At 38.7% G+C, this 13,298-nt stretch overlaps 1 protein-coding gene across 1 annotated transcript in view; it reads right to left on the reverse strand.

The window, feature by feature from the left end:
* Positions 1-7,361: 7,361 nt before the first annotated feature.
* Positions 7,362-13,298, reverse strand: part of LOC129093878 (melatonin receptor type 1B-B-like) — a 34,739-nt gene continuing 28,802 nt past the window's right edge. Inside the window, exons 2-3 of the mRNA XM_054602004.1 lie at positions 8,362-8,480; positions 7,362-8,111 (exon numbers count right to left, since the gene is read on the reverse strand). Of these exons, the coding sequence (XP_054457979.1) occupies positions 7,362-8,111; positions 8,362-8,480 (869 nt within the window). The remainder of the gene's footprint in view (positions 8,112-8,361; positions 8,481-13,298) is intronic.

The following is a 13,298-nucleotide window of genomic DNA, read 5'->3' on the forward strand; positions in this document are numbered from 1 at the left end:
GTAAGTATTACTCATCCGTCCTCTTTGGTCTTCTGTTTTGGGAAGTAACCTCTTTAAATGTGCATGTGCACCTATTCACATCAATGATACATGAATTTGTTTGAATTCATTTTATAATCCCTGAACTTTAATGTGTTTTATCAAGATTCCTGCTCATGACTAAAATATATCACATATCTGTGTTCTCTGGGAAGTATTATTTTGAAAATAAAGTTATAATACTTCAAGATAAAATCGACCTGCCCTATAGTCTGCTATGTGTTAAACAATTATTAACGGCGATTAAATAGACCAATGCACTGATTTTTAATGCGGTGAAAACATTGTTAAAGTGGGCGGGACCAAACTGCAGTAGGACCCACTGCTATAACAGGACTGTTCTAAGTGAAGGAGGATAAGAAAAAACCCAGGCTCATGTCAGGTAAAATTCTCACATGAAATGTGATCTAGTAATGTCAAATATTGCCTTTGGATAGAACTTGTTAAAGACAGGAGACTTGTTCAGGGTTTACCCTGCAACCTGCCAGAATGCATGATGGGACAGGCTCCTGCCTCTGGCAACGTATGAAAAATAAATAGTATGAAGCCTCTAGTGTCTCCAGAGGGAGCTGTGCTAAGTCTGATCAATCGGCTCAAGTCAGTTCAGTCAGCATTGATTCAGTTTGAAAATAAATCAAATTTGGGGATGTGGTGTGTCCAAGAACTCTGGAGGCCTCTCCTCATCTCTGCTTGGGGCTGAATGAGCAGCCACCATGTTTTGACAAAAATGACTAATGTGTGGAATCAAAATGATATCACTGTTTTTGTTGCATTGATTCTGATCCCATTTAATGCTCTATTGTGAGTCAAACGATGTTATAGGAGAAGGGGTATAGAAAATGAAAATGGATGGATGGAATGAAGTACAACGCTCCGCAGTGTTCAACCTCCTCTTACAGTATAATTCTGATCTCTCCCTCAGCAGTCCAGCAGGTTTACATTTGTACGTTTGTGTTTCTCTTTGGAATGAGAAAACTCAGTGGTCTGAACTTTATGATGGATTTAACAATGCAGTAATATCAAAGAAGGTTGAATCACAGAGGGTAGATACATAAAGTTTCATTAACTAAGCCACTGTTGATGTGTGTCTATCAGTGTGGCAGCTGTGTCTGTGGTTATTACAGTTAATGTTTTGTTTTCATTGTGAGGAAAACTTGGGCAATTACTTTTTTTTGTTTTTTTTTAACATGGTTAAACAAGGTCTTTGCATTATCATAATTTTAGGGATATATGGCCTTTGCTTTTACCTATCTCTACTTTCTTATGTTAAACTCAAAAAATACGTAGTAAAACAATGACCTACAACAATTCTTGAAATCCATCATTGCATGCTCTGGATGAGAAGGAACCTCCTGTGTAGCAGGACTGCTACAAGGCTGGACAGGGTGTCAGGCTATGACATATGGTCAGACTATGGTCAACACATATAGAAAGACAGCCATTAGCGCTCACATTCACACGGGCAATTTAGAGTAATCCATTAAGCTGCATGTCTTTGGACTGTGGGAGGAAGCCGGAGAACCTGGAGCGAACCCAAGCTTAGATGGGGAGAACATGCAGACTCCACAAAGAAGGTCTGGATTACATTACATTGACAGAAGGAGGACTGCAGCGGCACATCCTCCTCTGCCCAACACTGATCCTGTCAGCAGTTATTTGGCTGCTCTGCCAGGATGACAGACACCATGTAATGTAAGTATTTTTTGGGATGACAATTTGTAAGCATTAATCTCCCATGATGCTCCAGGCGGTACTCACAGAGGGAGACAGCTAGGTAGAGAAGAGCATTAAATCTACACTTATAACATATGTCAAGTCAATTCATTTAAAGAGCACAAATGTTGACCACTCTGCTTTACAGAGGGATCAGAATTACAGTCAAATAAATACACAGACAATTTTCATTACATAATTAGTCGGTTGTCTTTGAAAGCACAAAATACTTTCAACTAGGACTGTCGGCCTACAAAATAATTTGTCACTTCAATAGTTGACATTCAAATTATTATTATTATGAGTGTGAAATACGGGGGGTCTGGACCTCCCAAATGCCACCGTGTAATTCACATACTGATTAGTATTAATAACTTACAGAATCTTTACTTCTACTTCTTTTCCACTCTAGACTCGACGTTCAGTTTTTGGTCCAAAGGTCTAACAGCAATCTAAAAGCACCATACTTTACATTTATATAAGCACAATAACAAAAAAATATTTTTCCATTTATTTTATGACCATCACTGCAGACAATCAAAGCTACATTCAAGAACCTCAATAGAAGCTTTGAATGTCCGAAAAATGATATTCGGTTAAGCCCTAGTTTCAACTGATTTAATAATTACACTGCATAAATGAAAAACTTAATTTTATTCACTGTAAACAACTTAATTTTAACAAATAATACAGTGATTGTACCCATATGTACCAGTTTTCCACCAGCACATAAATGCAGCATGCATTTGTTGATCTGTGTTGAGCCAGAGAGCATGAAAATCTCCACCACCACATGTAACCTGCGAGGCGAGAAAGCACAAGAACTCCGGGGAAGAAGCAAAATCAGTAATGTGCATAAATAGGAGATTAATACATAAAGAAGGAGGGAGAGAGGAGGAGAGAGGAGCTCAGCGTATCCTAGGTAGTCCCCCGGCTGTCTAGGCATATAGCAGCATATCTAGGGGCTGGACCAAGGCGAACCTGAACCAGCCCTAACTATAAGCGCTATCAAAAAGGAAGGTCTTAAGCCTGCTCTTAAAAGTGGTGAGTGTGTCTGCCCCCCGGACTGAAGCTGGAACCTGGTTCCACAGAAGAGGAGCCTGATAACTGAAGGCTCTGGCTCCCATCCTACTTTTATATACTCTAGGAACCACAAGTAACCCTGCACGTGGTAAATTGAGGGTCCAATCACTTTGTGACTTCGGGAAGCTTATTAGTTAAGTTAATATTGTCATCGTTGTTATTATCACATTTCAGTTTTTATCATCTTTTTGTCATCGTTCACAACAAGATCAAGTAATCCACATTGGTGACCATTTTGACTAATTTGATATGCTTTTTTATGCATAAAAACAACAATCTGTATCTTTGATTTTCAAAAAGCTACAGCATAACATTTTCATGATCTTATCATCATAATACGATCATGATATGTATTAAAGGAATGCTTTCTGTGGGAAGCACACGCCCTCATAAACATCAAAATATAAAATATGACAAGAACAGCTGATTTCAGCTGCAGTGTACCAGCTTCAACTTTTGATAATAGGGGGATGGAAGACTGCTGCAGCACCGCCAGGGAAAACTTTTGCAGGAACTTGGGGCTGCTGGAACAAAGTTTATCAGACTAGAACAGGTGTTTGACAGAGGAAATCATAAAGTAGGGAGTGTAACTTAAATATAGAATATACAAATTAGAAATTAGAAATAAAGGCTTGACTCTAATATAAGCCTGTTTCAAAGAAAGACTTGGTTCTCTCTGCGGATGTGGTAAAAAAGGCTTCCTCCACTCATTTGAGATTATATGGTATGTCTTTAAATTGCTACTGTCACTCATGGCCAATATTACACTGCACTATTTTACGCCTTGGTGGATTATTTTTTAAATGTTTGAGGTTATTATGTTTGTAGGTGTCAATACAGTCAAGTAGGTGAAAATGAATCTTTGAAGAAAAAACATGACAAAGTTGCTTAGTGCTCTTTTGAAAAACAATACAATGCATTTTATTTTTCCTTTAATCATTGCATTTACAGCGAATTACATATTTAATACTGTGTGTCAGTTCTACCCATTCATCATCATCATAATCTTTTCAGCAGCAAGTTTTCACATTTTCATTACACCCAAAGCCAGAATTGACCAACCTTAAGCAAAAGCAGAAGTAATAAAGGACAACTCCCACATAATATATCAGTCAAAAACTCATGCACATTCTTTACCAACATGGAATACAGCATGACAGGCCTGGAGATCAGCCTGCACCAACTGTTTCCCTTGTTTTTTACTAAGATAAACTGGATAAAAACAGTAGTAGCATTATTCACAAGTAAGCTTTTTTTGCTGCAATGTTCTCTGGTAGTGATATGAGGTATGGAATGCATAGAGAAATTCGTGATTCTCATCATTACTAAGATTAAGACGTTACTAAGATTTAAACCTGTAAACTGCATAAGTACACTGTCAACCGGTCTTCATATAATTGTGCTTCTTCAGGGTTTTTGTTTCATGACTTTATTGTTGGCCTACAAGAAATATGTTCTTTTTAACAGATAAATCAGAATTATAAATAATCACATTGCCTTATGGCTAAAGGTGTGACCACACTGATTTCAATTTTTTTCTTTTTTTATATTTGCACAAATATAAAATCTAGGGAGGTTTTGCACTTTGTGTTTATTTGCTCTAAAAAGTGACTGTACTGACTGTACAGATGCTACCTGTAAGCCAGATGGCCATAACTATGTAGTTTATTGTGCGTGTTATTGCTTCATAACAAGTTAAAACCTCCCATCTTAAAATATTAAAAGCATAATTTTACTTTGAAATTTGGCATGGTATCAAAACAATTGTCTGTCATATTTGGTCATGTGACCTCTTTTATGGCACATGGCATCTATCTGTTCAGCTGAGGAGTCTGTTACAAGACGACTGCTCAGCTGTAATTTTTGCTTTCCATGATCACCACTGAGAGCTGATAACCTTTAATGGAGTAGTTTAATATTATAAATAAATAAATAGTGTTAAATGTATGAAGAATATAATGACCTATTTATTTACTCAACCTATTTCATAGAAAATATTCTGTCCCTGATTTTTTTATGGTTTCGGTTCCATTCTTTTATCACTTTTTTAGTAGTAGTAGTAGTTGGAGGAGAGAAAACAATTCTACAAGGAGTGATATAGCACAAAAGGAACAAGAAGTGGTCTTACCACAATAGTCTCAACTTAAATTAGGGGAAAAGTGGAAATTAATGAATTCATGTGTAGACACAAAATAATTTGACTTTGCTACAGCGTGTGCGAGTGAGTGTGTGTGTGTTTATGTCCAGCTGCGTCTTTGCTTTGACTTTACATGCGGTTGTGCCAGGTCTCTAAAATTGGCTTCCTGTTCTGTGTGAACACACCTTGACACTACTCTATGAGCTGATGAGTGACACTGGTTAAACAGCTGAATGATACACACCTGTAACCTTAAAACAGCCTTCAGCATGTTTTTGTTTTGTCATTTTTTTTGGTAAAATCTTCATTTTGAACAATTAATCAGGCACCTTTGACAAACCATGGACATTTGAGGCATCCTCCAGTAACAAAGTGAACATTTGTCAGGGATTCATCATGCTCTAGTGCATCTACCCATGGTTTTCATAAAAAAGAGATAATAATTGAATATTTTTTTCGAGTAGACATGAAAGATACAATAATTACTGTTTCACATTATACCCTTAAAACCTTTAGTGTGCCAAAACACACGGTACTAGAATACTAATACAGCACAGACATTCAGAAGAATGAAGAAGTCACTGTGTGGACTGTCAGGCAAACATCATGGACTTGATGACGTTAAACACCTAAATTACTAATCTCTTGGTGCCTCCACTGTCAAATACATATTGCCCACCACATAGAGGAGGTAGGCACCCTGAGGTGTAAGAAACATAATACATTGCAATGCCTGTTAAGGGCTCATTAATTTTAGTTTTTTGTATTTAAAAAAAGCATGGAAGTTATCATTAAATATTTAAAATACAAAATAACAGTTTAAAATCTATTGACAAAAATCAATGATGCAAAAATCAGTGTGAAGAAACTATTATAACAGGAAGAAAAGAGGCCCTCAAGGCTGCAATGTTCATTTCATATCATCTTATACAAGTGTTGGAAACATTTTTCCACCACAGGAACATTTACAGGAACCCTTTATAGGAACTCAAGAAAGTGTAGTTGGTTCCATTGAGTGCTACCTTAAACAAACCAATAACTTTCCGGGACAAGTTTGCAGGACAGAGCATCTCTGTTAAGTCAAAGACAAGGCTGCTACAACTCATTTATAGGTTTCTAAAACAGAAATAAATAACCACCAAGGTGCTCAGCAGATTGTTGCTTCTTTTCAGTTTGAGTTTTCAGAGTCAGAGTGGCTGTTTTGTCATATGTGAAAATGGTTTCAAACACCACAGTAGTTTTTTAAATCTTACTATCAGGCTAATTTGCATAATGTTTTTCCTGATTCAATTCCCGAGTTTAGCCTCGAGGCTTCCGTAGTTTCGGAACTACTACTTGGGTGAAATTAGGTAATATAGAACCCATTCTTAGAGTCTTAACAGTAGTGCAATTAAAAACTGGCAGTGTCCCAGTCCCACTGCCAGAGGAGTGTTGAATTCTGCTACACCACAGATTACGTTCAACGGCATTTTCGAGCATTATGACAGAAAGTTTTTTTTAATTCTGTACTTTTTAACAATACTAGCATTAACGTCTCAACTTTCTATCCACCACCTCAACCAGTCTCACCATTACTCATGAAATTTAAACGTCACACTGTGTCTTGCATTGGTACTAAACATTGGCATTGAATGTAAATTGTGGGCTGCAGAATCATAAAAAAACAATGTTATATTCATTGAATTCATAGGGAGAATAGATATGGTCTGGGTTAGACTTAACACATTTCATGTCAATCTGCTTGTTTAATTTTCAAATTTTTGTAAGAGTGAATTTAAAAGCATTAGTAAAGGAAGTGTGCTAGTAATTGTCAAAATGTTGTGCTCTGTAATAAAATGTTGGCTGACTTTTAATCCTTGTGGGGTAAAAAAAAATTGCATGCAGACAATTCAATGGTTTCACTTTTAAAGATTTGTTTTTCTGCAGCGTACTATGTCTAATTTCAGTTTTGTCTCCATTTTTCCCGTCCTTTTGTCAGATGAAACTTATTTGCCATCACTTGTGGTGATTAACTGTAAACTACAGTAAAATGAGCAATGGTTTAAACTTTGAAAAATAAAAAATCTATTTCAAATCAATCAATTTCCAAATACTTTTTCTGAAATGTATACAAGCCCATCTACTATCTCAAAAATAATAACCAGTACAAACCACAATTGATGAGAGTTAAGTTTTATGAATGGCACTCTGAAAAGAATGCATTACACAGCTTTTGTAGTCAATACTTGGTCTTCTTTTATATGAGTCTAAATTACTGCACTCTATCTGTATTTCGTTTTTTTTTTAGTTCATTGCTTTGGTACAGTAGAGAATAAAGTCTGATCGATGGCACTCCACAAGTAAACACAGAAGAGGAGGGACAAGGAGATGAAAGAGGAGTGAAACACTGTCACAGAGTTTCTCCTTTTACTTGCTCGTTGTTATTGAGTCCTGGCGAGGGTTTACTCTTTATGGCCTCAGTGCCCCCCCGGGATGTCTCCTGGAAAAAGAGGTGCGGCATCCACACAGACATGACGATCCGCTTGTATTCCCTGCGGAAGTTCTGGTTCAGCAGGCCATAGATGATGGCATTAAGGCAGCTGTTGAAGTAAGCCATGAAGTAGCTGACCACAAAGAGCCACTCTGGGATGTGAGGTGCTACTGCTTCAGGGTTGATAGCAACAGCAAGCCCAATGAAGTTGAGAGGTGCCCAACAAATGGCAAACAACACGAACACCACAAACATAGTGATAAAGTTCCTCAGGTCACTGGGCTTGATGCGAGGGCGGACCTCTGACTTTACCTTCCGCCTAACCTGGATGACCAGGATCCAGATCCGCAGGTAGCAGAATGTGACCACGGCAATGGGCACAAAGAAATGGATGACCACCACTGTGATGGTATAGGACGTACTTACTGTCTGTGCAAATGTGCATGAGTAGACGCGTGGGTCGTACTGCAGCGAGCCGACAAAAAAGTTGGGCACAATGGCTATGACTGTCAGCATCCAGATGAGTGCAACCAGCAGCAGCGTGTTGCGGTAGCTGTACAGCTTGTCATAGCTGAAGCTGTGGCAGATGTAACAGTAGCGGTTGATGGCAATGCCTGTTATGTTGAAGATAGAGCCAATGACGCTCAAACCCATCAGGAAGCCGCTCACCTGAGAGAGAGAGAGAGAGAGAGAGAGAGAGGGAAAGTAATAAAAAACACCACCAAAATAATGAGTGCATTTGTTTATTGTACTAATTAATAATAGATGTTTGTTGATTAGAAATGGTAGCATAGTGTTAAGCCACTTTCCAGAGTAGCCTGTAGTGTAGCTTGCCACACATAACACAAGTCTAGTGTTGCTGCATTAACATTATTAACTTCTAACCAAAGAAAACCAAAAACTTTCAAAACAAAGTCACCTTGCACTGGGTGTCACCCAGTGACCAGCCGTCATGGAAGATGGCGTACAACACCAGAGGGTAGGGGTAGAATGCAACCACCAAGTCAGCGAAGGCCAGGCTCACCACAAAGACATTTCCTGAAAGACAGAAGGACAGGAAACAGTAAATGGTTGTGATTGAAGTGTAATTAACCTTGAGTGTAGCAGCAGCAGGTCTATGTATGGCCACACCTCACAAACGGCAGGCTTCCAACATTGTCAACCAATCAATCACACTAACATAGGCAGCTAGGAAGAAAACACTTAGCTCAGAACTGTGTAGTGTTTGCACACATACATGTCCTTTCACAGCATCATACTTCATTAGTTTCCTACTTCTGTCACTGGATCAGGTTGACTGAATCTAAAACATAATTGTTATTGTATAATGTGATCCAGTCTAAGCTGATCTAAACTGCAATTCTATAGTGTTCTATTTTTCAGTATCTCGACACCTCCTACAATCTATCACACATACTGACCCCAATAACCTGGTACTGTTATAGCTCCCACTGACACATTAGGGTATTGCTGCAAAAATATATACATTAATAAATATAAATAATTGCTCAGTTTCTACAAGATCTTTTTTACGTTATTTTGACATCTCTTCACGTTTTAACTAGATACAAAATTCTTCTGTTTTTACAATAGTAAATTATGGCCCATTGACATATCCATCCATCCATTAATATATCCAAACTGTTTACCCTGGCTAAAGCTTGGCCTAGACGACAGGGCGGGTACACGCTAATCTCTATAAACAGATTCCACATTCAAATGTAGAAGCTGGAGCAACAGGACAGGATTTAGGCATCGGAGGCATTCTGGTTCCCGTTTGTAGTATTGACCAATCACGTTTGAGCAGGCTTTCGTTGAATGTAGGTAAACAGTGTGAAGAGCAAAAGAAGCGGAACACATTTGCCGAAATGTATTTTGGGAACCCACCGCTATCATGCATTGGCTTTTTCAGCCGTACAATAGCAAGGAAAACCCTGATATTACAATTTTTTTAAGCTTGTCTCTCATGAGGCCCCTGGTAGTCGCGGGCCCAAGACTTCAGCCCCCTTAAACCCATACATTGAGGTGCAGCTTTCCATGGCTCTTAAATACTCTTGTTCAGGTGTTTAACTCAGCAGTACAGTCGCTTTGGTTTTACTTGTACATAAATTCACCAATTTTATCTTCCTAAGGCCCAGTTATAGTGTGAATTGTAGTTTAAACATAGCCAGAGATGCATGATGTCTGATGTAGTGGACAGGTGATTTATTGTAATTTCATATTATAAAATCCGAACATGGAAATGTTAACAATACCTCTCAGCAGAGAGAGTTATACGCTGCAGTCTGCCCTTGTCCTTGGCAGTGGCTGCAGAGTACCAGATGGTGATAGAGAAAGTGAGGATGGTCTTGATTATATTTTGGTGGCCTTGTGTCCCAAAGATCTTGATCTGGTTATAGCGCATCACATTCATTTATTTGTGAAAGACACAACTGGATCATAAATAGGTTTACTCACTTCAGTGCTCGAGACTCTCAACTTCATGCAAACTACTGTCGATTGACTGGTGCATGGTTGTAATCATCTTGTTTCATCTGTCAGAGAACACAGGTGTCTATTTCTCCCGGTCTCCTCACCCTAGACAAAAGTGTTTAAACACTGTGACACGATGTCTGCTGCGTTCATGGACCTCAACACCAGCTCTGCCCTTTATATGTCAGCCTGCATGGGCCAGCCTTTCGATTATGGAGAGTTTACTAAGCCACAACTGGGCGCTCATCAACAAACACTCTTTTAGATGCAAAATGACAGAATGGATGGACATAACACTGAAACTGGGCTAGTCTCTCCTGTTTTGTAGCGTCCCTCCTCCATTCATGGGGGTCAAGGAGATGATCTATCCTTTCATAAGGAAAAAGATTACCTCTCAGCAGAAACAGGCTGTGTCTGTCGTCCCCACTAAGAAGAGAGGGTTTTACTCTGCCTACTTCCTTATTCCCAAGAAGACATGTGAGTTCCAACCCATTTTGGAAATCTGCGTAAACTGATGAATTTCCCACAAGACGTTAAAACATAGCTTATTTGACAAATACAGGCAGGATCAAAGAGTATTAGAGAGACCAGAAAAAGAGATATTATTCACACACATACCAATATTTTCAATAGTTCCCTTCACAAACTCTCGTCTGCTTTATTCAGTGTTGTTGTACTACAATACATTGAATACCTGAAAAGCTGTGTCAGTGTTAATATTTCCTTCACCCTTCAGATGCCCTCTTACTGTCATGGCAGATAAATCTGCGAGACCTTGCTGACAAAGCCACTAAGGTAACCATGCAGATTCAGCACAGGAAGTGAAACTCTACCACCTGGTATTAAAGGTAAAAAAATAAATAAAGAGGAAGAGAATATGAAAACAGAGATGGGTTCTGGTACTGTATTCATCAAACATCAAAGAGTAGGACATTAGTCCTAACTCTCCCAAACTTACTTAAGCATTTCTTATTTCACAGACTATTTAAGAAATAGTCTGTGAAATGACAACTTCGGAGCTGTAGCTGCAGAATATGGTGGCCATACAAAGATATTCTGTTGGTGAAGATTTGCAAAGTTTTCACCATATTTGGATCTGATTGACTGTTTTGATGAAGCTTGATGACACTGGCATCTTTGAAGGCTGAGATAGGTCAGTCAGTGCTGGAGCGTAACTTGGTACATTTAGTACTGTACTTAAATACACATTCTAGGTACTTGGAATGTGATGCATTGTCAACTAGTCAACTGTAATGGTCCTAGGGTTTTTGTAACATTTTGATTCCTGTTTTAGTTTCAAAATCCTCTCCTCTAGGGTCTTGCCTTGTTTTACTTCCTGCCTCTGTTTATTCCCCCAGACATAGAAGCATGCTTCTATGTCTGCCTTTGACTCGTTCTCCTACTACCTGCACTCCAGCCACGAAAGTACAAACTGACCAATTATGGACCCAGTGGCAAAATGCCATTTCTCTAAGAAATTTTTGGGGGCGCACTATGAGCCAAGACATCTTCAACGGCTGAGAGGACATTAAGCCAATCTGAGAACCAAGAACCCAAAGAAGCGCCATTCTTCACATGGTTTCTTATATGTTAGAGCTATGATTAATAACTTTGAATCCTGCACTCCAAATGCAAATCCAAAATACCTTGCCGCTCTGCCGGTTCTGCCTCTTTCTTGCATTTATATCCTGACCTGTAGAATGCGGCCCTCCTGTGCCATCTAATGTGCCCTTTAGTCCGACCTCGATGTACCAACATGCTAACGATTAATTCCAGCAACTATCGAGAGAAAGAGACTTTAAAAAAAAAGTCTCTAAGATAAAAGACATCTTGAAACTAGCAAACGTGCCATAATGACACCTGCAGCTACCAAGAGGGTTGATGAGATGATTCAGCATCCCGCTGAGAAAGAGAGAGAGATGGGGACTAGGATACCAGAGAAAGAGAAATGGAAATATTTGATAGACAGTAATCAATGATATGAGCCACTGATTCTACCTGGTCCCATGCAATCCTTTTCATTTATTCATGGTTCTTTGATATTAATTGTACTATTCATCATATGTAATCATTCCATTAATTTTGTTTATTTTATTGTTTATTCATCATAGTTTATTCATTTTCTGTTTAATAGTTTAGTTATGTAGTTAGTCCACTAGAACTTGATCATTTCATTTTGTGTATATGAAATAATAGGTCCCTGTACACAATGACAAGAACTCAGAAGCAACCCTAAGATTAAGATTATATTGGTCAATATGAAATTTTAAAGTTCTGTTGCTGGAGTTTCATTTCATTCATGCATGTTCATGAGCAATGCGGCTATCTTTTCTGAGCTGCAGTAAATAAACACAGTTGGTGTACATCAAATGTAATAAATATTTAGAAATCTGTTAGCAAGACACAAACAGACCAAGGGATGCACTGACAGCTAGCACAGCAACTTAACCTTACTGTTATCTGCTGACGTGGTGTTTCTTTTCTCTTTTCACTACATCCTCTCACTGAAGTTTTATACATTGGCACCCACTTTGACATGAGTGGGGTGGGGGCCCTTGCTTAATTGCATAGTGTGCATATGGGGCCGCTCGGTCTGTGTCAAGTCCTCTTGTGGGATATTTCAAGCGTTCTTGGGGGCCCTCTGGTTTTACGGGGCCCTAAGCAGCTGCTTATGTTCACTTATGCCTCACAGTGAAATCTCCTCAGCCTTAACTCAGGCTACATCCACACTGCTACGTTTCCATTTTAAAACAAGTACAATCATACTCTTTTTTTCTGTAACTACGCAACCAATCAACTTACTGTTTAATAATAATAATACATTTTATTTTATTTGAAAGGTATTCATAGGCCATTTACATGGTAAAGACAGACACAATAAAAGCAATAAGAATGTTGTTTGGTGAAGATTTTGGAGGATGTGCCGTACAGGACCCGCACAAGCATGCCCACTCTACATGAATAGTCATGTGATATTGGTTTTCAGGCGTGTTAGTATGGACAGAAATCATTCCTAAAACAATGCTGAAGCGACCGTGTGAACTGACAAACGTTTTTGTTTTAAAACCACATATTAGTGTATTCAATTCAATTTATTTTGTATAGCCCAGAATCACAAATTACAAATTTGCCTCAGAGGGCTTTACAATCTGTGCATATGCGACATCCTCTGTCCTTCCCTCACATCGGCACAGGAAAAACTCCCCTAAAAAAACCCTTTAACAGGGAGAAAAAAGGAAGAAACCTATGGGAGAACGACAGAGGAGGGATCCTTCTCCCAGGATGGACAGAATGCAATAGATGTCATGTGTACAGAATGAGCAGCATAACAGAGATACAACACATTCAATGTATATGACATAAATGATTCATACAATAAGACTA

This window comes from Anoplopoma fimbria, chromosome 1 (genome assembly GCF_027596085.1).
Source record: "Anoplopoma fimbria isolate UVic2021 breed Golden Eagle Sablefish chromosome 1, Afim_UVic_2022, whole genome shotgun sequence".
Classification (NCBI taxonomy): domain Eukaryota; kingdom Metazoa; phylum Chordata; class Actinopteri; order Perciformes; family Anoplopomatidae; genus Anoplopoma; species Anoplopoma fimbria.